At 45.9% G+C, this 26,288-nt stretch overlaps 1 protein-coding gene across 2 annotated transcripts; it reads left to right on the forward strand.

The window, feature by feature from the left end:
- The first annotated feature begins 19,292 nt into the window (after positions 1 to 19,292).
- On the forward strand, positions 19,293 to 23,372 carry LOC141645934 (uncharacterized). 2 transcript variants are annotated; one of them, XM_074454082.1, is made up of 7 exons: positions 19,293 to 19,480; positions 19,590 to 19,723; positions 19,950 to 20,056; positions 20,299 to 20,364; positions 20,546 to 20,628; positions 21,472 to 21,518; positions 22,336 to 23,372. In XM_074454082.1, the coding sequence occupies exons 1-7, from the start codon at positions 19,430 to 19,432 to the stop codon at positions 22,424 to 22,426; spliced, it is 579 nt and encodes a 192-aa protein (XP_074310183.1). In that variant the 5' UTR covers positions 19,293 to 19,429; the 3' UTR covers positions 22,427 to 23,372. The 2 variants fall into 2 exon arrangements, with proteins under 2 accessions (XP_074310183.1, XP_074310184.1); XM_074454083.1 differs by having other exon boundaries at positions 22,067 to 22,428.
- Positions 23,373 to 26,288: the final 2,916 nt, after the last annotated feature.

The following is a 26,288-nucleotide window of genomic DNA, read 5'->3' on the forward strand; positions in this document are numbered from 1 at the left end:
AAATTGGTCTTTCCTTGCTTACCTATGCTCGTCTTCCCCTCTCCTTATGGCCTTATGCCTTCTTCATCGCTGCCTATCTCATCAATCGTTTACCCACTCCGTCTCTTGCAAATCAGTCCCCATATTTTAAACTATTCAATCAAGAACCGAATTATCTCAAGCTACACAACTTTTATTGTCTTTGCTTCCCGTGGTCACGTCCCTATAACACGCACAAGCTTCAACCCCGTTCCATAGAATGTGTGTTTGTCGGATATTCTCCCACCCAAGTGCCTACCTTTGTCTTGATCCTATTACTTCCCGTGTCTATACATCCCGACATGTTAAATTTATTGAAGACGAATTCCCTTATACACGACTGCTACAACTCGCCGCTACCCCCTTCTCTATGACACCCACGAACTGGTGTCAATTTTCCATACCACTCCTACCCTCGACCTCCTCTGTCAACACCACTACTCCCTCCTCTGCAACCGATACTCCTGCCGCTGCATCCCAAGACCACACAACTCCAGCCACCTCGCCCACTGATGCCTCGTCTCCTACACCTTTCAAACTCAACACCGAAAATTCCCCATAACCTTCATCCTCTCCCTCTCCACCGCCCCCACCCCCACCTCCTCCACCTCCCCGATATATAACTCGCCTCTCCAATAATATAGGAAACCAAACCCTAGATATGCTAAATTAGTCACCGTCCCAACTCCATACATCACCCCAAATACCCTCAAGCAAGCCCTTGTTGACCCACTTTGGCGTGCTGCAATGCAAGCTGAATATGACGCCTTTTTCCCGCAACCAAACCCGGTCTCTTGTTCCCCGAATCCATCCTGAATACAATTGGATGCAAATGGGTTTATCAGATTAAATACAATCCGGATGGCAGCCTAAAGCAACATAAAGCAAGACTTGTTGATAAGGTTACATAGTATTCCTTGGCAAAAACCCGATATCCTGGTCTTCCAAGAAATAACAAGCCCTATCTCGCTCTTCAACCGAAGCAGAATTTCGTGCCATAGCCGACACAACAGCCGAAGTGCTTTGGTTAAAGTCGTTATTGTCCGAACTTACTATCCGTCCTACAATTGCTCCAGTGATATTTTGTGACAATTTAGGTGCTACCAATTACTCTGCCAATCCTATTTTTCACTCAAGAATGGAACATCTAGCCCTTGCTTTTCATTTCGTCCGGGAACAAGTTCAACTGGATACAATTCGAGTTCAACATATTAATGGTGATGACCAATTGGCTGACTCGTTAACTAAGTCACTTCCTAAGCCACGCCATTCACTAGTTACATCCAAGATCGGACTCACTCTTCGACCGTCCATCTTCCGAGAGCGTCTCAAGAATATCTCATAGTCAAACACTATTATTAAGGGAAGAATTATTCTATAATTCTATCTCATATATTTCTCCTAAAATCAAGCCATTATCTTTGTATTTTAGGTATATTGTCAATAGGTTGTTATTTTATTCACATTGCATGTATTGCTATATTAATGGCAACGAAGGTCGGGTATTTAGATTGTAGATAAGGGCAGTCGGAGGTCACGTGACCCACGGTGTCACAGTATTGGCAACAACCTTTAAAGGGCTTGGAGGAGGCAGATTGCGTGGTGGTAAGGTTAGGAGTTTTAGGGGTATAGTTGGAGCCACGAGTCTGATAGTTGGTACGGTTATTGGAGCGATAATTGGCAGCATGGGCAGACGGGTTAAAGGTAGAGGATGCGGGTTCATTTTTGAGACGGAGTTCTTGTTGGATGAGTTTTCCGTGTAACGCCTCAAAGGAGATTGGCGTGTCACGAGCACGAACTGCTTCGATGATAGAACAATATTTATTATAATTAAGGTTTTTTGGTCATAATTATGTGGTTTTTTTAGTCCTGATGGTGAAATTTCGTTGGATCCTCGTGGTTTTTTATTCAATCAGTGCGACTTGACGAAGAGAGCTTTTGATAGGTTCTCGATTTTTTCCCCTATTCCAACAACTGCTTTGAGAGAACTTTTTATAAGGTGGACCCCTCCTCCACACGATTGGACCCTCCTTAATACTCATGGGGCATCAAAAGGTAGTCTCGGAGCAGCAGGGAGCAGAGCAGTTCATAGACTATACATTTGAGGTAGTACCTCTTATTGTTTATTTTCTAAGTTTTATTTTAAAGTTTTTGAGTTCTGCTTTAATATAAAGTTTTTAAGCACATTTACTAAAACATTACACTAAAAAAATATAATATTGCTCAAAAACTATATTTATAAATGGTAATATGCTCAGAAAAAATGTGTATATGCTCAAAAACTACAAGGTCTGAGGTATTACCTCATATGCGTAATCCTTTTTCTCGAGAGCGGAGGAATATTTAGAGATGAGTCAGGTAATTTTCTTGTCAGCATTCTATTTCTCGGGCAGGGTTTGCTCCTTCATGAAAGTCGAGCTATTGGCTTTACTAGCCGGTTTGGAGCGTGCAAAAGAACTCCGCATACGTGAGTTCATCATTTATATGGACAACCAATCTTGCATTCGGTTGGTTAAAGAAGATCACAAATTTTCATTATAGATGGACACTATCTGTCTATACGTATAGACGAATATCATTTTCCCTTACAAAATACCCATTTGTCATAAAGTGGAAAGCACATGGGAGGTGCCCCACCTTGTCCCCCTACGCATTTTATTAGAGGTCTTTACCCGTCCGTTCGCCTCACCCGTCTATACCAAGACCTGTTGAAAGAAGATTAGTTGGTAAGCAATAATCTTAAATTTCTGATTAAAAAAAATGTAAGGAGCTAATCATGGATTACTTATGGTCTATCAAGTTGGAACATTCATATCTGAAAGCAAATCGAGCTAGTGATTGGCTAGCTAATCACGGGTAAACTCTAAGTATCGTTTCCATCCTTCTGGATTATCCACCTCCTGGTCTTCGTGAATACATATTTGAGGTAGCTATCCCTCATATTATAGCTGATGGGGCATATTCTGCACCGCTGACCAAGTCAACATATTGAGCAAGGTCAAAGATATCCACAGCAAGTCAACGACTTAGATAGCCTAGCCGATGCAGCCCATCGGCCGGTCAGCCTGGGTCTCGGCATGACAACTTGCCAGCCGGGGCACATACCCGCGTACTCATATCCAAGACCCCTCGGCGGTGAGTCAACAGGGCCCGCCGGCCTGCCATAGAAACCTCGGCCGAGGGGTAGATCAGTCTTTCCACCTGCTAGCCACTTGGCCACTACGTGACAAAAGGTGAAAGCCTATAAATACTCCTCAAACTTCATTGAGGAAAGGATCAATCAAATACACAACTAAACCTAAATACACTATTCATCTGGTAATATCTTCCTTATCTCTCTACAATATACATTCAGCCAAGTAACAACTTATCCTTTAAGTTTACTGACTTGAGCGTCGGAGTGAGTACGCTTGGCACAAAGCCAAGCCCTCAGTTCGTTCATTGTTGCAGGAGAGGCCGAGAGGAACGATTAAGACCAAAGGAGAATCCAACTCAAGACATCATTCAAGAAGCCACGGGTGGTAACTATACTTGCTGCGGAATTACACCGGAACAATTGGCGCCGTCTCGTGGGGAAAGACACTAGAAGCTAGTCACATTCATTCCCAAACAACAACAAAAAAAACAACAAAAACCCACCCAAAAAGCTAAGATGTCAAAACAACAAGACGCGATCGTGTGACCGACGAAACCGCATTCTACCACGATGACACTTTCAACAGTGCGAGTCGTGCGGCCCTCCACCGGCGGAGTAATCCAACCGGAGTTCGGGATGCCAATAATGCCGGACACGCGCCGCCCGACCAACCAGTCACCATCATGGGACATGTGGTTGACATAGCAAACCGAAAATGGTCCTGGACCTAATTAGTAATACGCTCACACCGTCACGCCGACAAGAGCGGCGGAAACCGCCCAGAGACCGGGGCCCAAAACGTGACTCGAGAAATTTGAACGGAGCACTGGGAGAAGCGACCCGGCCAAGTCGCGGGGGAGCCCAAAGTGGGCGTGGTAGACCTAAGTCCTTCCCGCACTCATGGGAGGACAGCGTCCCCGCAACACGAACGAGGCTTACCCCAAAGGAACCAGAGGAGTCCGACTCAGCAGAGTTGGAGAAGAAGTCCGAGCCGAAGAAGAAGTCCTTCCCGCTACGAGGAGAGGAGCCGGATTAGGCATGCGAGGAGCCGATCGCCGCGTGTGGTTCGACACGTGGTCGACAGACCCCTCAACGCCACGTCCTAGAAGTCCGGTGCCAACTAAGCTCAAGTTGCCACCCCTATCATACAAAGGAGATAGTGATCCACCCGACCACGCTGAGGCTTTCGAGTCTTACATGTCGGTATGGGAGCGGCCCGATGAGGTGCAGTGCCGAGTCTTCCCAACAACTTTGCATGGGATGGCTCAAAGTTGGTACAAAGGGCTTCCCGACGGCTCGGTATACTACTACGCCGACCTAAGGGACGCCTTTCTAGCCCAGTACTCTTGCAACAAGAGAAGGGCCATGGAGACATCGGACCTCCTAACTATCAAACAGGAGGGGGGCGAGTCTCTACGAAGCTATGTGAAAAGGTTCGACGGAAAGGTCCAGCAGATTCGAGAAATTAATCCCGGGTGGCGGGCCTTCACGCTGATGAAAGGCCTCCCAAGGGGAGACTTAAAAAATGAGCTCATCAAGTGCGGAGGCTCGAACCGGACGCCGCTAGGAAGATGGCCGACCAGGCCATTAAGGTAGAGGACTATCACAAGACCTGGGTAGGCCCCAGCGAGGCCGAGCACTCAGAAAAGAAGAGTCACCGGGAGGACAACCCGGATGAGAGACGCCGCGACAACAACGGGTCACGGTCCGATGAAAGACGCCGTGAGAATAATAGGTCACGGTCGGACAAACTGCCAGGGAGACAGGACTCGACGGGCGCCGGGTGGAGTTCGGGAACGTACCACCAGAGGCGGTATAGTGATAAAACCCCTCTCGTCGTATCAGCCGCCGAGGTCTTTGCCCTGAGCAAAAGCGAGGGCCAGAAGTGGGAGAGACCCCCCAAGCCAAAAAGTGACGGTGACACGAGCCAATACTGTGAGTACCACGGCCACACCGGCCATTTAACCAACGAATGCCGGCATCTAAAGAATGCCATTGAAGAGCGATCCGGAAGGGGAGCCTCGGCAAGTACGTTGCCAAAGGCCAAAAGACCGACGCCGAACGGATTCGGGTAAGAAATCCGTCTTGAACGGATAGGAGTGATCCACGTTGTCATCGGGGCAACGAGAACGGAGGGTCCGCTCACGGGCACAAACGGCACCTGAACGAGCTATATCAGGCCATCAACTTTGTGCCCAACACGGCGATCCTCGCTTCCAACATCCCCGATATAACCATCGGAAGGAAGGACTACGAAGGAGTCATCGCTCCTCACAGCGACCCACTTGTAGTCAATTTGGACATATCCAACCACCTGGTCAAGAGGTGCCTGATTGACACGGGCGCGTACACGAACATCATGTTCAGGGAGTGCTTCCTCAGCCTCGGCCGAAAGTCAAGGACTTGAGCCCCGCACCAACCCACTATACATCTTCTCCGGGCCGGCCTGGTACCACCGGGGTCGATCGGACTCCGGTGACGTTCGCGAAAAGAATGCGGCTAAGAATGTCTGGCTGAGTTCGTGGTCATCGACGGCTCGTCCGCCTACAACGTTCTCATAGGCCGAGTCACCCTGAGCGAGGCTGACGCAGTGATGTCCATCCGGGCCCTAACACTGATGTATGTCTCGGACCGGGGGGAAGCGCATAAGCTCGTCTCTAAAGACGAGAACGACGAGGTGGTCAACGTCCGGATAGCCGCCGGAGGATGCAACATGCAATCCCTCAAAGTGGCAAAGAAATCAGAGAAAGGGAAAAGTCTATCCTTACAACAGGAGGGCGACCTCATGGATGTAACTAGCGGCTGACTAGGACGTTGTGCCTTTGATAGGCCATTAGGACGCTGGTAATCTCGGGAATACTCTATGTAGCGGCGGAGGTGTCCAAAACAGCTGTGGGCACCCCGACGCATGTTTTTACCTAAAGGAAAAATCATCCAAGTCTTCCATCAAAATGTTCATTCTTCCCATAGTCACTAGGAAGCAGCAGACGCCGACTCACACTGTCATACCGACAAGAGCGGCGAGTCTTTATCGAGCGAGATGTCGGACTCTTGTCATACCGACAAGAGCGGCAGTCTTCATGAAGAAATAGGCGCCGTCGCAGTCACCCCAAGTTGTAGACGCCACGGCAGTCACCCCAAGAGGTTGGACGCCGTCGCAGTCACTCCAAGTGGTAGACGCCACGGCAGTCTCATGAAGAAATAGGCACCGTCGCAGTCACCCCCAAGTAGTAGACGCCACGGCAGTCACCCCAAGAGGGTGGACGCCGTCGCAGTCACTCCAAGTGGTAGACGCCACGGCAGTCTCCATGAAGAAGTAGGCGCCGTCGCAGTCACCCCAAGTAGTAGACGCCACGGCAGTCACCCCAAGAGGTTGGACGCCGTCGCAGTCACTCCAAGTGGTAGACGCCACGGCAGTCTCATGAAGAAATAGGCGCCGTCGCAAGACACCACAAGTGGTAGACGCCACCACGGCGATCAAGAATAAGAATCGATCTTTGGCTCACACTTTGTCACACCGACAAGAGCGGCAATCACGACCAGTAGATTGATACTCGCAAAGCAATCAAAATGCCTTAGAAGCGTTAACACGATTGAGATACGCGCTCTAGACTGCCTCGGCCAAGCCGAGGCGGAAACAAAAGAGACACTCAATTAATAACGTAAGGAGACAACCCAGACGAAGACAGAGACGCTAAAAGTACAGTTGAGGCTCAAATACTAGCGCAAGAAAAAGAAGTAAGGTAAAAACCTCGGCCAGGCCGGAGGCAGAAGAAACGAGCTCTTATTAAAAATGTTCAACGAATTACAAGAAATTACAAGGACAAACCAAAAGACAAAAGGCTACGGATATCATCTCCCTATGTCTGCCGTTGCTCGCCATCAGCAGCGGTAGCAGCACCTTCTTCGAGGGGCAACCCAGTAGCTCCCTTAGCAGCCTCAGCTTCAGCGGCCTGACCTTGGCCTCGGCAGCCTCAACTGCCCTTGCCCAATCGGCTTCCTCCTTGGCCGCTTTAGCCTTCTCAGCGATAGCAGCTGCCTCCTCGGCCGCCTCTTGCTCTATCTTCACCCTCACCGCCTCCTTGACCTTCTCCTCCACAACCTTCTCCTTAGCTTCGAGCTTGTCGTCAAACAGCTCGTCAAATCTGCCCCACGGAAAGGAACCTTCAAGAGGAAAGAGCTCCTCAATTACTTCCCCGGGCACTGCTTCGGCCGGATCCCGGAATTCGGAACACGGTCGGGAGCATTTTGGTTTGGAGCATCTCAATGTCGTCCTCCTTTTGCCCGATGATGGCCTCCTTGCTCCGGATCACCTTCCCCTGGATCTGAAATTTGCCCCTAAATTCATTCCTCTGCTGGAGATAAAGGTCGGCGTGCCTCTGAACAAGGTCACACTTCTCCAGCAACTTTGCAACTTCGGCCGCAGCAGCCTCGGCCTTGGCTCTCTCAGCAAGGACCTCCTTTTCAGCGTCCTCCCTAAGCTTTCTCTCGGCCCAAGAGCGCTTTCTCGACATCTCCCTAAGCCTTTGCTCATTGAGGAGATCCGGCCTCGCCTTCGCGGCCACCTTCTTAGTGACATCAAGCTCAAGAGCGGATCGAGCCACGGCCTTCTCTTGCTCTATAATGCGAGCACCGGCCAGCTCGTTCCACCTCGCCGACTCCTCGACCAACCTCGCACCTCCCGCCATGAGCCGGGAGGGGGAAACCTCTCGGGATGAAGAGTCGGCGGTGACATTTCGATCACTAGTCTGCGGTCGGGAAAGGGAAACCTTCTGGGATGAAGACCCAATGGCGACGTCATGATCATCAGCCTGCGCGGGTTTCTCTCCCACTTGCTGTGACACCCCCATACTCCGAGTGCCTTACCAGGACCACTCAGGTATGAAGACACCACCATCTCGGTTGCCCGAGGCATGATAATCAAATAGACAAAACAGAAACAACATTTATTATAATAGTTTAATGAATAAGTACAATCCTCGAAACCAAACTGAAAGTATAATACATTATTCCAAACTGTCTCGAGCTCAATGAAATGTAAATAAAACTAGACTACAAAGCGGAAGACTCTATCGTCATGTCGTGGCCATCCCACTATCCCAAAGTATCATCTCTATACCGCTTAATATCTGCTCACCATCCCCGAATGGATCACCGCAGGTTACAAAACAACACCGGTCGTACTAATCACACAATCAACATAGATACGATAATAAGACAAACAGACGGTGAATGTCACACACACACACACACACACCCACCAACCAACCATCTCAATCACCGATCGTCCCCTTTGGACCGACCCGCCCGATGGGGGACGCGGCCGTTCCCACCTAAGCCCCGCTCATCGTACGAGCGATAACCCCGCTCATTAATGTGCACATCCCTTCTGTGGCGGGTTCCACGAAGGCGAAACTAGGGCGTGAGATCACTCCCGCAAGTGACCCCACTCACCCGAGAACGCATCTCGAGAACCATCAACAAACACAACCACAATCACAATCACAATTACAATCATCATATCAATCAACTAACTACAAAGACATCACCAATATCCCATTATGGGACTAAATGCGAGTAGGAAATCCTACCCGGAAAAAGAACACGCAGACGGTATCTACAATTTGTCTCAAAACGCCTCTTCTATGAACTCTCCTCCTACCATACAACACATAGATACTACTATTCAATTACTATTCATAAAAACCCCAAATTCCTAAATTAGGGTTTCACTAATCTTAACAAATCATTATATAAATTACATTAAAAGCTTACCCTCGACGCAAGGAATCCAACGACACGAACTACGATGCAAAACCGACCGTCGAACTCCGGAATTGTCAAGAACGCGATTAGGAAGAAGACAAGTTGCTTTCTCTCTTAAACAGGTTTTAGGTTTTGTAAAAAGTGATTTAGAACAAAGACGAATTGGTTTAAATACCTTAATCGCGTAATTAACAAAACCCGAGAAAACTCCCCCGATAAACCGGACACTCGATCGAGTACCCAAGGTACTCGATCGAGTACCCCCCTACTCGATCGAGTGCCCCAGCTACTCGATCGAGTGCCCAACAGGTCAGAAACTATTTATCTGCGCAACTTGCCCTTACTCGACAGAGTAAGGGCTACTCGATAGAGTACCCCCAAGACTATAAATACGGAGTATTACAGTCTTCCCTCCTTAAAAAGAACTTCGTCCCCGAAGTTCAAACCACTACAAAAACAAAGGTACTCCCTCGACCTTCCCGACTCAAAAGCCAAACAAAACATGATACAAACCCAAGGCAAACATCCCGACACAACATATAAAAGGTGTATAAAACTCTTAAAAACTCTCGCGATCATCTCCTACCCCCCTAAAAGAAACAAGGTTACGTCCCCGTAACCATACATACCTGATCAAAAAGGAAAGGGTAACGCTCTTTCATGATGTCCTCGGCCTCCCATGTAGCTTCCTCGGTCTCGTGGTTAGACCACAGGATCTTAAGCAAAACCGTCTCACCCCTCCTGGTCTTTCTAACTTTTCGGTCTAGGATCTGCTTGGGTACCTCAAGATATGATAGGGACTCATCTAACTCCAAACTCTCTGCCTCTAACACATGTGACGGGTCACTCACATACTTCCGCAGCTGCGATACATGAAACACATTATGCACTCTCTCTAACGCAGCAGGTAAAGCCAGACGATAAGCAACCTCTCCAACTCGCTCTAAGATCTCATACGGCCCTATAAACTTCTGACTTAGCTTGCCTTTCTTCCCAAATCTCATAACCCCGCGCATAGGAGACACTTTCAGAAGAACCTTATCCCCAACCTGAAACTCTATATCCCGGCGATGTAGATCCGCATAACTCTTCGTCGATCCCGAGTTTGCTCTCATCCTTTCCCCGATCATCTTGATCTGTTCCACCATCTCATGCACCATCTCTGGTCCTAAAACCACTTTGCCTCAAAGACTATCGTCCCAACAGATTGGACTCCTACATCTCCTCCCATACAAAGCCTCAAACGGTGCCATACCAATACTAGTGTGATAGTTGTTATTGTAAGAAAATTCTATCAAGTCCAACCTCGCTCCCGCCTACCACCAAAATCCATCACACAAGCTCGCAACATATCCTCAAGAGTCTTGATTGTTCTCTCGGCCGCCCATCATCCGTCGCAGGATGAAATCTTTGTACTCATCTTCAAAGCCGTTCCCAATGATTCCTGCAACTCCTTCCAAAACCTTGATATAAACCTCGCATCTCTGTCAGACACTATGTCCTTAGGGACTCCATGCAACTTAAGCACGTTCTTTCGATAGGCCATAGCCAATTGTGCCTTAGTCCATGTATCTTTCATTGGAACAAAGTGAGCTGACTTGGTCAAGCGATCCACTATCACCCAAATCATGTTGTTACCTTGCTGACTCTTTGGCAAACCCACAATAAAATCCATGGAAATGGATTCCCACTTCCACTCAGGCACCTCCAAAGACTGAATCTTACCTTGTGGTCTTCTCTGTTCCCCTTTAACTCTCTGGCATGTCAAACAACGGGACACAAACTCAGCTATCTCTTTCTTCATCCCAGGCCACCAAAACGTTTTCTTCAAATCTTTGTAAAGCTTGTCTCCACCCGGATGAACTGAATATGGTGTGCAATGCGCTTCTGTCATGATTGTCTTTTTCAACTCCTCGTCATTAGGAACACACCACCTACCATCAAACCTCAAGCTACCATCTGTATGAATGGAAAACCGGGACACTGTCCCTTTCTCTACTCCCGCTCTCCACTCCACTATCTTAGGATCCAAAGTCTGTTTACCTCGAATGTCATCATAAAACTCCATATGTACTGTCATATCACCCATGGCATCTCCTTTCTGCATCATATGAATCCCAAAGCTCGCTACCTCATCCCTCAACCTCATCAAAGATAGAGCTGTACACAAGGAATGTACACTCTTCCTACTCAAAGCGTCAGCAACAACATTGGCCTTCCCTTCATGGTAGATGATTTCCATGTCATAATCGCCAATCAACTCCATCCACCTCCTCTGTCTCATGTTCAACTCCTTTTGAGTGAAGATGTACTTGAGACTCTTGTGATCGAAAAATACCTTAAAGGTCGCCCCATAAAGGTAATGTCTCCAAATCTTGAGAGCAAACACCACCGCACCCAACTCCAGATCATGAGTAGGGTAATTCTCCTCATAAGGCTTCAACTGTCTAGAAGCATAGGCAATCACCTTACCATTCTGCATCAACACACAACCTAACCCATTCTTCGAAGCATCGGTATAAACCTCAAAATTCTCGCTCCTTCAGCAATGCTAAGACGGGAGCGTGGTCGACGCTCCTTTAATGTTTGGAACGCCGTCTCACAACTCTCATCCCAACGAAACCTGTTCTCTTTCCTCATCAACGCTGTCATCGGTCTAGCTATCTTGGAGAAATCTTTCACGAACCGTCTGTAGTATCCGGCTAAACCCAAGAAACTCCTAACCTCAAAGAACATTCTTTGGTGCTTCCCACTTTGTCACCGCCTCAATCTTCGCCGGATCTCTGACTACCCCATCTTTAGATATTACATGCCCCAGAAAAGCCACTTTCTCTAACCAGAACTCACACTTGGACAGCTTAGCATACAACTCATGCTCCCTTAATGTCTGCAACACGATCCTCAAATGCTCCTCATGCTCCTCCTTAGTCTTAGAGTAGACTAAGATATCATCGATAAACACCACTACAAACTGGTCCAAGAACTGTCTAAAGATCCTATTCATCAAATCCATAAATACTGCCGGCGCATTAGACAACCCAAACGGCATCACCACATACTCATAATGGCCATACCTCGACGTGAAAGCTGTCTTCGGTATGTCCACATCTCTAATCTTCACCTGATGGTACCCCGACCTCAAATCAATCTTAGAAAAGACTGTTGCACCACTCAACTGATCAAACAGGTCATCTATCCTTGGCAAAGGATACTTGTTCTTTATCGTCACTCGGTTCAACTCTCTGTAATCTATGCATAACCTCAAAGTTCCATCTTTCTTCTTCACAAATAGAATCGGTGCTCCCCACGGTGATACACTAGGTCTAATGTATCCCTTCTCTATCGATCATCCAAGCGCTTCCTAAGCTCCTCCATCTCCTTAGGACCCATACGGTACGGTGCCTTAGAGATTGGCCCCGTCCCTGGCTTCAACTCAACGGTGAAATCTATCTCTCTCCTCGGTGGTAACCCCGGAATCTCATCAGGAAAAACGTCCGCAAACTCTCCCACCACTGGTATCTCCTCAACTGTCGGACTCTCTATCCGGTCATCTCTCACATGGCATAAGATCAAAGGACATCCCTTCCTCAGATAAGACTTCAAGGTGACAGCTGCAATCAACTTAACTTTGGGTTTGACTAGAAACCCACGATAAGACACACTTACACCCTTTGGACCTCTAAGGGACACTCTCTTTTGATGACAGTCTATCTTAGCTTTATACTTTCCTAACCAATCCATCCCAACTATCATCTCAAAACCGTTAAAAGGAAACTCTAGCAAGTCTACAGGGAAATCAACTTGCCCAACTATCAAGGATACATCTCTAAACAACCTCCCACATGGTACAGACTCAACCGACGGTATAAAAACTTGCTCATTAACAGACTCATATACTCTCAAACCCAACTGTTTTACATGACTCGAAGACACAAACGACTGAGAAGCCCCCAAATCAAACAAAACAAACGTAGGAATACCATTAACAAGGAATGTACCGGTGATAACATGTGCATCTTCCTCACCGCCTTCTTGTCCATCATGAATAACTTGCCATTTGGTCTTTCGCCCACCTCCCCGGACAAGACTAGGCGATGCGGTCGGCTTAGCACCCGACCCTTGATTGTTGTTGTTGTTCATCGGTGTCTTCGATATGAATTACCGCCGTTGCGGTTGCCTCTACTCGGTAGCTCGACCTCCCGGTTTGGCCATGATCCGGTGGTGCGTTGCTCGCGAAGCTCTGTGCGAGTCTCTCGAAAAGATCCGGTGCACTCGTGCACTCATGTCTCTTGTGGCCTACGCCACCACATCCAAAGCAGTCACTCTCCCTGTTACTCACACCCCTCGGCCTCGCCCAAAGGAAGCCCCAAAGACTAAATCCCGATCCGAAGAAAACCCCTTAGACTGATTGTGGTTGCCTTTCTTGTAATTAGATTGGCCACCACCCTCGCTTTCCGATTTCCTCTTCTCACCACCCGACCTCTCCTGCGCCATCTCCACTAGTCTCTCAGCTCTCCCAGCCCTCTCATACGCTTCCTTTACATCAGTAAGGACTCCCACGGGTAACTTATCCATAATTTTCGTGGTTAGCCCGCTCTCAAACCTCAAAGCCAGATTCTCATCACTCAAACCCATGTCCTCGGCCGTATCTAGATTTCTCATTGAATCGCTGTAGTACTCACCCACAGACATCTCGGCGAGTCATCTTAAACTTATCAAACTCCTCCCTCAACTTACTCCTCACATGTTTAAGCACAAACTCCTTCCTCATGACCCTACGAAACTCCTCCCAAGGTATAGCAGGTAACCCTTGGTTGGTATACAACTCCTTAGCACTCACCTTCACCGAATCCCACCACTTGCCACTGCCTCCCTCGGATAAAATGCAGCTGATCCACTCTCATCTCATCGGACGAACTAAATCTAGTATATTCTCCATCTCCCTCACCCAACTATCAAGATGGTTAGGCTCCTCAACTCCCTTGTCTCCTTCGGGTTAAACCTTGCAATATAGAGGCCGACTTTAGCATGATCAACCTCCTTCTCCTTACTCTTATCCTTGTCCTCATTCACTCTCTTCGGGGTCTCGTAAGAGCGTCCGGTGTTCCAACATCTTAACGATGTCATCCGTAGTCATAACCTCAGCTCTCGCGTACAAAGCATTTCTCTTGGGCGGCATCTTGAAGCTATAGAAGAAAGGGATAAACATAAACACGCGTACTAAACCTCAAAACACGATAACGCGCTGCATAGGACCTACTCGATCGAGTATCCAAACCCACTCGATCGAGTAACGGGCTACTCGATCGAGTGCCCCCATGTACTCGATCGAGTACCCAAACTCCGTAACCAAACGGACCTTTCGATCACTAACCCACTCGATCGAGTATCTAGGCTACTCGATCGAGTGATTTTCTACTCGATCGAGTACCCCTAGCTACTCGATCGAGTGCCCCTAAAACGCGATTCTCGGACTCAAAATCGCGAAAACCCACCCGATCGAGTTAGTCTCACTCGATCAAGTATCACTAATACGTAAAGGCTACCCGCATGATACGTCATATACTAACATGCTAACTTTATAAAAACCGCATGATATCATAAATTATATGCTACGCATTTATTCTACTTATCAGCAAAAAAAATCGATTCATCATGCTATGAAAGCCACATTGTAAACACTCAACATGTTATTCCAACCATACATTACTTTTCCTTCACATGCTCAACCTCCTACTTCAACACCAAACAATCAACACATTTCATCACTTTGTTGCACAAGTTAGACAAGCACACATACATTCGACAAACACTTTCCCCCGTGACCGGTTCAAAGTTGTAGGGCGACCCCTTGCGACTTTAGGACGTCTCCCAAGCCTTTGCACTAGCTCCTACAACTTTTACCCCGGGTTCTTTTTAATTGACTCTCTCTATGTTCATTAAGTTCATTGGTTACAGGTTTCAGGATCGTCGCTCTGATACCATTTGTGACACCCCCATACTCCGAGTGCCTTACCAGGACCACTCAGGTATGAAGACACCACCATCTCGGTTGCCCGAGGCATGATAATCAAATAGACAAAACAGAAACAACATTTATTATAATAGTTTAATGAATAAGTACAATCCTCGAAACCAAACTGAAAGTATAATACATTATTCCAAACTGTCTGAGCTCAACTGAAATGTAAATAAAACTAGACTACAGCGGAAGACTCTATCGTCATGTCGTGGCCATCCCAGACTATCCCAAAGATATCATCTCTATACCGCTTAATATCTGCTCACCATCCCCGAATGGATCACCGCAGGTTACAAAACAACACCGGGTCGTACTAATCACACAATCAACATAGATACGATAATAAGACAAACAGACAAATTTGAAATCACACACACACACACACACACACCCACCAACCAACCATCTCAATCATCGATCGTCCACTGGACCTACCCGCGATGGGGGACCGCCGTTCCCACCTAAGCCCCGCTCATCGTACGAGCGATAACCCCGCTCATTAATGTGCACATCCCTTCTGTGGCGGGTTCCACGAAGGCGAAACTAGGGCGTGAGATCACTCCCGCAAGTGACCCCACTCGGCCGAGAACGCATCTCGAGAACCATCAACAAACACAACCACAATCACAATCACAATTACAATCATCATATCAATCAACTAACTACAAAGACATCACCAATATCCCATTATGGGACTAATACCGAGTAGGAAATCCTACCTGGAAAGCACAACACGCAGACGGTATCTACAATTTGTCTCAAAACGCCTCTTCTATGAACTCTCCTCCTACCATACAACACATAGATACCACTATTCAATTACTATTCATAAAAACCCCCAATTCCTAAATTAGGGTTTCACTAATCTTAACAAATCATTATATAAATTACATTAAAAGCTTACCCTCGACGCAAGGAATCCAACGACACGAACTACGATGCAAACCGACCGTCTGAACTCCGGGAATTGTCAAGAACGCGATTAGGAAGAAGACAAGTTGCTTTCTCTCTTAAACAGGTTTTAGGTTTTGTAAAAAGTGATTTAGAACAAAGACGAATTGGTTTAAATACCTTAATCGCGTAATTAACAAAACCCGAGAAAACTCCCCGATAAACCGGGACACTCGATCGAGTACCCAAGGTACTCGATCGAGTACCCCTACTCGATCGAGTGCCCCAGCTACTCGATCGAGTGCCCAACAGGTCAGAAACTATTTATCTGCGCAACTTGCCCTTACTCGACAGAGTAAGGGCTACTCGATAGAGTACCCCCAAGACTATAAATACGGAGTATTACACTTGCTGCTCAATAAGAGCGGCGACTGACAGCGACTGATCTACAAAATTTAAAGAAAGCATCAGTATCAACATACGTCGACATGCCGAAGAGCCTGTCATCGGCAGCGCTGATGAACCGGCTAAACCGAGCCACCGGATAGATCGACCGTGCTTGGCCTTCTTGGCCGAAGGGCGCATCTCCTCGTCGGCCAGCAGGCAACGCGGCGGCGGTAAAAGCTGTCTGCTTTCTCTTACGGACAAGGGGAGACCCCTCCTCCTCGTCAGAGTCATCCCCATTAGAGATGTAAACGATCTCCACCGTCTCCTTCTGAACAGGGGGGATGGAAGGTGGAGCCGATGTCGACGCCATCACCGCCGAAGGCTTTGTTTTTCGAGTATGGCGCGGCATGTTACTAACAACCTTCGCCTGGGCCTCCACCGCATTCAAGCTTTTCAGCCGCTGGTCCATAAGATCATTCGGCGACGTCCTACGGTCATGGGCCAGAGCCTTGGGGTGCAGGTTAGCAACGGTTTTGTCTTTGTGCAGCCCCATTCTCCGGAGGATATCCTCAGACAAGTCCCGTCCAAAGTGGTCTGCGAAAAAAATAAAAAAAATAAAAGCAAGAATTAAGTAGAAGAAATAAATCGAAGTTCGAAAAACAAGAACATTAAGAGCGGTGATGGGCCTCACACCGACCCCACTCACCCTGTGCTAGGGCCGGTATGAGGCCGACATGGCAGAGCGGCTCATCCTGAAGAATGATCTGCGTTGGGGGAATCCATTTTTTCGACACCCCACCCTTGTCCGCCTCAAAAAGCCATATCGCCAGCTTCTCATCCTCTTTAAGAAGGACCTTCTTTGGCATCCATTTTAAGCTTCTTCCGGTGACCCATCCGTCATGCTCCGCCTTAGTCTCACACCGCAAATTCACTTGGTCTTTGAAAGGAGAGGGGCGGCGGATAGTCATCCAAGCACCTTAACATACACCCACCGATTTCTCCAGTCTTTGCAAGAAGTAAGTTTGTCAACAGAGACATAACCTTTCTCCGTGTGCACACTGTACCAACCGACGCGGCCAGAGATTGACGGCTGGAGATAATGAAGCCGGCGGAATAAATTTACCGTCGGGGCCTCCCCCTTGAAGAGACAAAGCCACACGAAGCCGACTATCGTCCTCATGGCCAACGGATACAGTTGGGCCACAACGACGTTCATAGCTTTAATGATGGCCACGACGTACTCATTTAGCGGAAACCGGAGCCCGTACTCCAAATGTCGCATGTATACGCCGGTATGGCCCGGCGGAGGGCAACAGACGGCCTGGCCCTCCTCAGGGATAACAATCTTGTACCCCCTGCCAAAGAAGAAGTGACCCTCTTAAAATTTCTCACCAGAACAACTGGCAAACTTACGTGTCCAAGCTCGGTCAACGCGTACCTTGCAGGCGTCACCGTGATCCATAACGTACCGCCTCACCTCTTTGGGACGAGCCTCTTCAGCATCATCACCAAAATCGTCTGCGTCATCATCGACATCAGAGTCATCCTCCCATTCCTCCAAAATCCGAGGATCGACTTCAGGGGAAGGAGACCTAGGGCCCCCAGGCCTTATCAGGAGGACGTCCAACTTCTCCTCCTCATCAAGGCGCGACGGGGAACCCCTCCGCGTCGGTTTACTAGGACCGGCATCAGCAGAAGACATGTTTACCATAAAGACTTACAAAATTAAGAAATGGAAAGTTTGTTTGTTTACCTTAAAGAAAACACTCGCCGGAGTAACAACTCTGAGAAATCGAAGACAAAGAAGCCTTTGAAAGTTTAGAGGAAAATTTTGGAGAATGAAATTGGTGGCCAATTTCACAGGATAACTGCCCTATTTATAGGGAAAAGCCCATAAAGAAGGACCAATCGCCGAATGACCCATGAGGCGTCAACCAATCAAAGATGCGGACACGTGTCGGGCATGCAATTACGGAATGTCAATCGTTGCAACAGTTAGACGTCAATCAATGCAACAAAGAACCAAGCGTCTTCAACACGCCTATTCATATCTCCTTGCCTATTCACCTTCCTCAACAAATTCCCAAGCATCCGTTTCTCCGCCGCATCATGGTCAACCAAGCTAAGTAGCGCCGGCGGGGCAATCAAAAACAACCAAGCACACTCAATCCTGGTCTCGACCGGCGTCACTTTCTTTTCCACATCGGATGCCCTTTACACATCCATGTGGAGGGGGATATGGTACGGCCTAAGAAAGACCAGGCCGAGGTAAAAGAAGCCGCCGCAGAAGAAGCCGATGCAGAAATTTTCCGCAAAATACTTACGCAGAATATACGCTCAAACGTACATCGGAGCCCATACCACGGCATAGACTACGCTGGGGGAAAATTGATGGGGCATATTCTGCACCGCTGACCAAGTCAACATATTGAGCAAGGTCAAAGATATCCACAAACAAGTCAACGACTTAGATAGCCTAGCCGATCGACCCCATCGGCCGGTCACTGGTCTCGGCATGACAACTTGCGCCCGGGGCACATACCGCGTACTCATATCCAAGACCCCTCGGCGGTGAGTCACAGGCCCGCCGGCCGCCATAGAAACCTCCGAGGGGTAGATCGATCTTTCCACCGCTAGCCACTTGGCCACTTGGCCACCACGTGACAAAAGGTGAAAGCCTATAAATACTCCTCAACCTTCATTGAGGAAAGGATCATCAAAACACAACTAAACCTAAATACACTATTCATCCGGTAATATCTTCCTTATCTCTCTACAATATACATTGACCAAGTAACAACTTATCCTTTAAGTTTTCGACTTGAGCGTCGGAGTGAGTACGCTTGGCACAAAGCCAAGCCCTCGGTTCGTTCATTGTTGCGGGGAGAGGCCGAGAGGAACGATTAAGACCAAAGGAGAATCCAACTCAAGACATCATTCAACAAGCCACGGGTGGTAACTATACTTGCTCTGGAATTACACCCGGAACAATAGCTATTAAGCAATTATGGATTCTGTGTCTCATTTTGTGGGCGAGCATTTTTTATTGAACACATAAATATTAAACTTTAAAAATAAATGGGTAAATATCATAACGGAAAATGAGACGGAGAATCCGCACCCATATTAAGGCTTGATCAACCCCAGTTGTCAGTTGAACTTGGCAGTTGGAACTCGAGAGTCCTTCACAAGCTCAGTTTCTTGCTACAATGGCGGGAATTTCTTGCTACATAGCAGTTTCTTCAACATCAAACTATAAGGTTAACAATTTCACTCATTTCATTTCCCCTAATTTTCCAAAACCTAACAAAACCCACTTTTCATCACTCAATTCAATTTAATTTTGATCTATAATCTCCATTTTTGCAGAGGATTAATACAATTCGATCATGTTCGAACCCGCCAACTAATAATTCAAAGAATCAAACACCCTCGCTTCTCAAATTCGCCGTGTCTGGTGTCACAGAAGTCCTCAGAATTTTCTCTTCTGGCAATAATAATGGGTACTTCTCTCTCCTTTTTTTTTTTTTTTTTTTTTTTTTTTTTCATGCTTTAATCTTGGTTTAGTAGTTGAAGCATTTGATTGCACTTATTTTTTCCGTCATGAATATCTCAAAGACTCTCGCCTATGGCCGGGTACAAGACCGATTGCTGTACAAACTGATTGTTTTTAATTATCCTAGACTTGCCCTTTACTTAATGGTCAGCATTGCTGTTGATTATATGTAGAATGGATAAGGTGATGACTAAAGAGAAAAAGGAATTCTCGGTTTCCGGGGTGGATGATGTTTTGGACATTCTCAAATCAGATTATGACAATGCCTACTTTGTTACAGGTGATCATCTTCTTTTTTACGATATGCTCCGGCCATTGTCTTTCATTTAACCCCAGTTGCCATGTTTGTACGCGACTATACGCTGTCAGTTTTGTGGTACTCCTGTTGGATAGTATAGGATTGAGTGGACATACTCGTTTTATTTTTGATAGTATACACTTGAATGCGTGCTTGGACAACAGACACTCAAAACTCAAAAAGATCCCAAATGTGAACTGATCACTTCGTGTTGGTCGATTCAGGAACATTTTCTTCGTCAATTTATGCTGGTGATTGTCTCTTTGAGGATCCAACCATAAAATTTCGCGGTAATTTTATATTAACTCGTCGCTCTTGGCTTTGCATTGAATCTTTTTTATTACCATCTTTGTCTTTGGAAGTGGGTGTTGTTCATATGGAACTTCCCAGCTTTACATTGTCTACTTTTATGAGTTATGATGTGTACTAGCAAGTATTTAGGACCCTATTGACACCGTCTTAGCTAATCAGGTACAGAGTTGTACTCACGGAACATACAATTGCTTGTACCTTTCTTTGAGCAACCCTCTATTGTATTGAAAAGTATAGAAAAGGTACGAATTTCCTGCTAAGAGATTGTATTAATGCCCTTGTAATTCTCATATCATTGCGAATTTCGTACTGGGTTGCACTTTTCTTGAACTACTAGTCTACTACCCTTTACGGTCATGAAGTAGTGAGAACGTGCTTACCTGCTGGAAGAATTTTATGGCGTCTTATAATCTTGATTTTGTTGACAGTGTAACACTGTCCTTCCAAGTTCAGTCTTGCGCAGTGCTATCACAAAATGTAAAGCTCGTATTTGTAGATGTCTCCGGACTCTAGAGCTGATAAACTGGTCGGGCTTGGGCCAGTTATCTTGGCATCATCAGACTACAAGTAAAATTCAGGATAAATTGTCTAAATCTAGGATTATAAAATGAAATGATGTTGAAATATAGTCAGCAAAAACACGAGAAGTGTTAAGTTCATTTGTCCGACTCTAATCATTACACTCATGCAATCACTACCTTGTTCATTTCCACCTATAAGAACTTTCAACTATTCCTATTATCAGTGTAATAAGCTGAGTCATATTAATCCGACGATGTGATCAATGTATATTCTTGTTTACCAGTAATGGCATATATATTTGGACATGTGTGTATATCTACCTCAAAGATTAGGTAGTTCACTAGCTCACTATGAAATGAGTTAGAGAATGGAGGAAAAAGTAGAGTGGAAGCTTTACTTGGTCATTGACATTAGCGAAGCACTTAGAACCGTCACTGTTATAATACGAGTATAATATATATCTTTTGCATGAGCCTGATTTTTTCCCTTCAATAGTTTGTGCTTTCATCAAACACTACCTACTGTGTGTTTAATTCTGATTTGTTCTGGTGGCACACATGCAGAGTGTTAATTCAGACAGAGATTTTGTCTTGGCTACTTGGAGCCTGAGGTACTTGTTTCTGCTATAAAACTATTCCTTCCTTAGAGTTTCCCAGTCCTCGGTTCCTGTAATAATACTCTTAAGCAAACAATGTAGATAAAATTATTTCTTTAAATGCAATAATTCCTTGGCCTGCCTAAATTTTTGCCAATAGGTTAGAATAGTACCGAGTAATTATGTAACCTTCAAGAATGTGCCTTCCGTTAAGGGTTTAAGCTCTTATATGAGTCGTACTTACTTTGCAAGTGAGGGAGTCAGATGACAAATCAATTGAGGTCTCATCTGAAAATTTAGTCCATATAACCCTAGTATGCAACACCACTACTTTTATTGATGTGGGATGATGCCTCGCACACCCTTGGGAAAACCTCAATACCTTAGAAGTCAATTTTGTAACGTTAAGTTGACGGGCATGCATTTTCTCTTGATTTACACATCACAAATCAAGAAATACTTTAAATAGACGAACAACCACTACTTTCTTGCTTTTTCAATTGTGGTATCAATTCGAAACTCGAAATATGCTTGACGATCTTCTTTGTTTTTTGTTCCGGAAGGACCTACTTAAAACTTCCATGGAGGCCTCTCATTGCAGTCGAAGGAAGTACTATCTATTGTAAGAAGGTGTTATTTGTATATATGAACTGATGATTTACAATGCTAATGATCTAGGTATATATAAGATGAGAGGTAGTCTAATTAAGGATGGGAAAGGGAGCCTATACATTATTTTGTCTATAATTACATTATTGAGTATATCACTGATTGATTGTGTTTGCTTGATTTGTGGGGTTGATTGATTGTGCTATCTTTTCCTTATTTGTAGAGGTATTATTGCTAATACTCCCCCTCAAGATGGACGTAGGGGGTCGAAGGCCAATCTTGTCGCGCAGGTCAAGGAAACGATGCTTGTGTAAAGGCTTGGTAAGTGCGTCTGCGAGTTGATCCTTTCCGCAATGTGTTGAATGCGCATGTGCCCCAATTGAGCCGTTCACGAACGAAGTGGAATGATAGGGCCATGTGCTTCATTCTGGAGTGAAAGACCGGATTTTTGGCATATAAAGTGGCCGACATGTTGTCTGATAAACGGCGGGTGGCTTTGTTATGGTGATGCCAAGCTCAAGTAGTAAATTTCGAAGCCATAGTGTTTCAGTAGTAACAGCAGCGACAGCGCGAAATTCGGCTTCAGTTGTAGATAGGGCGAGTCCTCGTTGTTTTTTGGAAGACCAGGAGATAGGATTACGACCAAGGTAAATGACATAGCCAGAGGTAGAGAGAAACGAGTCCTTATCGCCAAAGCAAAGTCTGCATCACAAAATGCGTGAAGACAAAGAGGTGAGGTACGGTATAGTTGGATTCCATGCGTGGAGGTGCCTTGAAGGTATCGTAGTAAACGTTTGAGAGCTGTCCAATGGGTGGTAGTGGGGTGGTGCAAGAATTGGGCTAGTCGATTGACTGTGAAGGCAATATCCGGCCTTGTGAGGGAGAGATACTGAAGACTACCAACTATTGCTCGATAGTCAGAGTGTTCGTGAATAGGTTTGTGGTCTTCACGAATGAGGTGATGGTCAGTAGCGATAGGTGTGGTATTTGGTTTTGCTTCGGACATTTTGTATTTGTGTAATAGGTCATGTATGTATTTAGATTGGTTGAGGTGAAGGCCAAGGTTGTTTGGTGTCACTTCTATTCCAAGAAAATAGGAGAGTGGTCCTAGGTCTTTTAGAGAGAATCGTTTAGCAAGTTGTGTTATAAATTGTTGAAGTTGTTGAGGGTTTGGTCCCGTGATTATTATGTCATCAACGTAGACAAGCATGTAAAGACACGTTGTTTTGGTTTTTAAAAGAAATAATGATGAATCTGAAATGGATTGTTTAAAACCAAAGGTGACAAGGTAAGTTTTGAGTTCAGTGTACCAAGCTCGAGGAGCTTGTTTTAAGCCATATATGGCCTTGTTTAATTTACAGACGGAGTTAGGTTGGGTCATGTCTACAAAGCCATGAGGTTGAGCCATGTAAACATCATCGGTTAGTGTACCTTGAAGGAAGGCATTGTTAATGTCGAGCTGTCTTAAGGGCCATGCTTGGGTGACAGCGAGCGAGAGTATAAGTCGAACAGTGGTGGGTTTTACTACTGGACTGAAGGTTTCATTAAAGTCGATTCCCGGTCTTTGATGAAAACCTTTAGCAACTAGGCGTGCTTTGTATTGCTTTAGAGTTCCATCGGGGTTATATTTGACGCGATAGACCCATTTACAACCAACAATGTTGTGGGATGATTGACGAGGTACTAGCGTCCAGGTTTTGTTGTTTGTTAGTGCTTGAAATTCAGTTTCCATGGCTTGACGCCATTGGGGTAGGATGAGCGCTTGCTTGACTGTTTTGGGCAGTGAGGTGGAAGCGGGCCCAATGTAAGCAAGTTTGGCGTATTTAGGATTGGGTTTGCGGATGTTATTGGTTAAGCGGGTAGTGACAGTGCGGGTGGGTTCGCTGTTAGGTTGGGTCGATGGTTGAGTGGTTGTAGTGGAGTTGTCGGGTGGTAATTGAGTAGAGGGAGTGGAAGCGGATTGTGGCGTGTGGGTGGAGAGAGTAATTGGCGGCTGTGCCGTGGTAGTGGAGGGGTTGATGGGTGGTTGGTGCGTGGTGGTGGATGTAGGTGTCGTAGTGTGGGGTCGACGAGTGTAAGTAGAGTGAATGGGATGCCGGGATTGTTGTGCTTGTGGTGGTGACAGTGGCGAAGTAAGAGATGTATGTAATATAGGAATTACAAGAGAACACCATTCTTCGGGATCATTGTGTGTCGGTGGTAATGGCTCCTTTTGGAGTAGTCGATGGTATGCAAATTCATCCTCGATAAATTTGACATGTCGAGACGTATAAATTCGATTGGTTTTGGGATCAAGACAATGAAATGCACTTTGGGTGGATGAATAGCCAACGAAAATGCAAGGTGTAGAGCGATATTCTAGTTTATGTTTTGTGTATGGTTTTAGCCATGGATAGCAAAGGCATCCAAAATTATGTAATTTGTGATAGTCGGGTTTTGTATTATGTAGCTTAAAGTACGGTGTTTCACCATTTAATGTTTTAGTAGGAAGACGATTAATGAGATATGTGGCCGTACTAAATGCAAATGGCCAAAATTTGGTGGGTATATCAGCGTGGGCGAGTAATGCGAGGCCGGTTTCAACAATGTGTCGATGACGTCTTTCAAAGATACCCATTATGTTCGGGAGTGTGAGGTGGAGAGGTAAAATGGCTTATCCCATTGTTAAGTAGTTCGGGATTTAATTTTTGAAATTCTCCACCATTATCGGAAAAGAATTGTCTTATCGGTTTGTTGAAATATTTCTCTACAAGTGCTTTGAAGCGAAGAAAAACTTGGGTGGTTTCGGACTTGTTTTTAATCGGAAATAGCCATATGTATTTGCTAAAGTGGTCGACAAATACAACATAATACTTGTAATTTTCACGAGATAGTACCGGACTTGTCCATAGGTCCGAGTAGATTAATTCTAAGGGTGCCGTGGTTTTAAATGTTGAGTTCGCAAATGGTAGTTTTTTGCTCTTACTAATTTGACAAGAATCGCAATAAGAAAAATTTGTAATCGGAAATGGTGCATTTTTATTAATATGTTTCATTACATCAAAGGTAGGATGTCCTAGTCTATGATGCCATGAAAGGTGAGTTGAGCCTTTCTTGGTTAAATAGGCCATTGGTTGCGTGTTGCTCAACTCGTAAACTCCATCTTTAGCCTTGCCCTGGAGAAGCGTTTTGCCCGTCGAAATTGCCTTAACAAAAAAAGAAGATGATGAGAACACTACATAAGCATTATTATCATGACATATTTTCGAGATAGATAGTATGTTACGTGAAATTTTTGGTACATGTAACACATTATTAAATTTAAGAGAAGAGTAAGGTAATTGAAATGAACCTATGTTGGCAATATCCAATGTCGAGCCATCTCCAATAACGAGGTCATCCGGGCCAAAGTAAGGTGAATGGAGCGCAAGGGTATCGAGGTCATGGGTTACATGATGCGAGGCTCCGCTATCAAGTAGATAATTCGGGTTGGAATTTTGGTTGGGAAGAGGAGTGGTGGTTGCCGTGTGGGCTTGGGCAGGGGTGTACTGAGGTTGACGTTGGGGTGGAGCAGGGAAGGTGATAAGAGGGTATTTTTGGCGGAAATACGGGCAGTTAGCAATGACGTGTCCAATTTGACGACACCACTGACAACGGCCTTTAAAAGGGCGTGGGGTTGCTGGTGTGGATGCGGAAGCAGGGGTGGCAGCGGGGTTGTATTGTGGTGTATTGGTGGTGTGACGGTTGTTACCACGGTAGTTATTGTTGTGAAAAAAGCATTAGCGATAGGTTGAAATAGGTCGGATTGTGGTTGTTGATCTAATAGAACTTCATGATGCAGTAGCTTTTCGTGAAGCAGTTCGAAAGAGATCGAATCGTCACGGGCTCTCACGGCATCAATAACTGGTTTATATAAATTGTAATTAAGCCCACGAAGAATTTTCGAGACTATGTCATCAGGGTCTACGGTTGTACCCAATAAAGCCAATTGATCAATACAAGTTTTGAAAGTGTTCATATAGTCACTGATCTTTTGATCAGCGGGTTTGACTATTGAGTTTAATCGTTCTTTAAGTTGAAGGACATGGGCTCGAGAAGGGTTGTTATAGGTGCTCGAGAGTATGTCCCATGCCTCTTTGGCCGAGGTAGCACGCACGATGAGTGCCTGAACCGTGGCACTGAGTGTGCTCATGAGAG

The sequence above is a fragment of the Silene latifolia genome, chromosome 3, assembly GCF_048544455.1.
Source record: "Silene latifolia isolate original U9 population chromosome 3, ASM4854445v1, whole genome shotgun sequence".
NCBI lineage: Eukaryota > Viridiplantae > Streptophyta > Magnoliopsida > Caryophyllales > Caryophyllaceae > Silene > Silene latifolia.

What these genes read in the sequence shown, in the direction of transcription:
- LOC141645934 (XM_074454082.1), top strand. Translation starts at nt 19,430, where the DNA reads ATGGCGGGAATTTCTTGCTACATAGCAGTTTCTTCAACATCAAACTAT. An exon ending in CAATGCCTACTTTGTTACAG is followed by an intron (nt 20,057 to 20,298) that starts GTGATCATCTTC and finishes TGGTCGATTCAG; the next exon opens with GAACATTTTCTTCGTCAATT. An exon ending in TCCAACCATAAAATTTCGCG is followed by an intron (nt 20,365 to 20,545) that starts GTAATTTTATAT and finishes TTAGCTAATCAG; the next exon opens with GTACAGAGTTGTACTCACGG.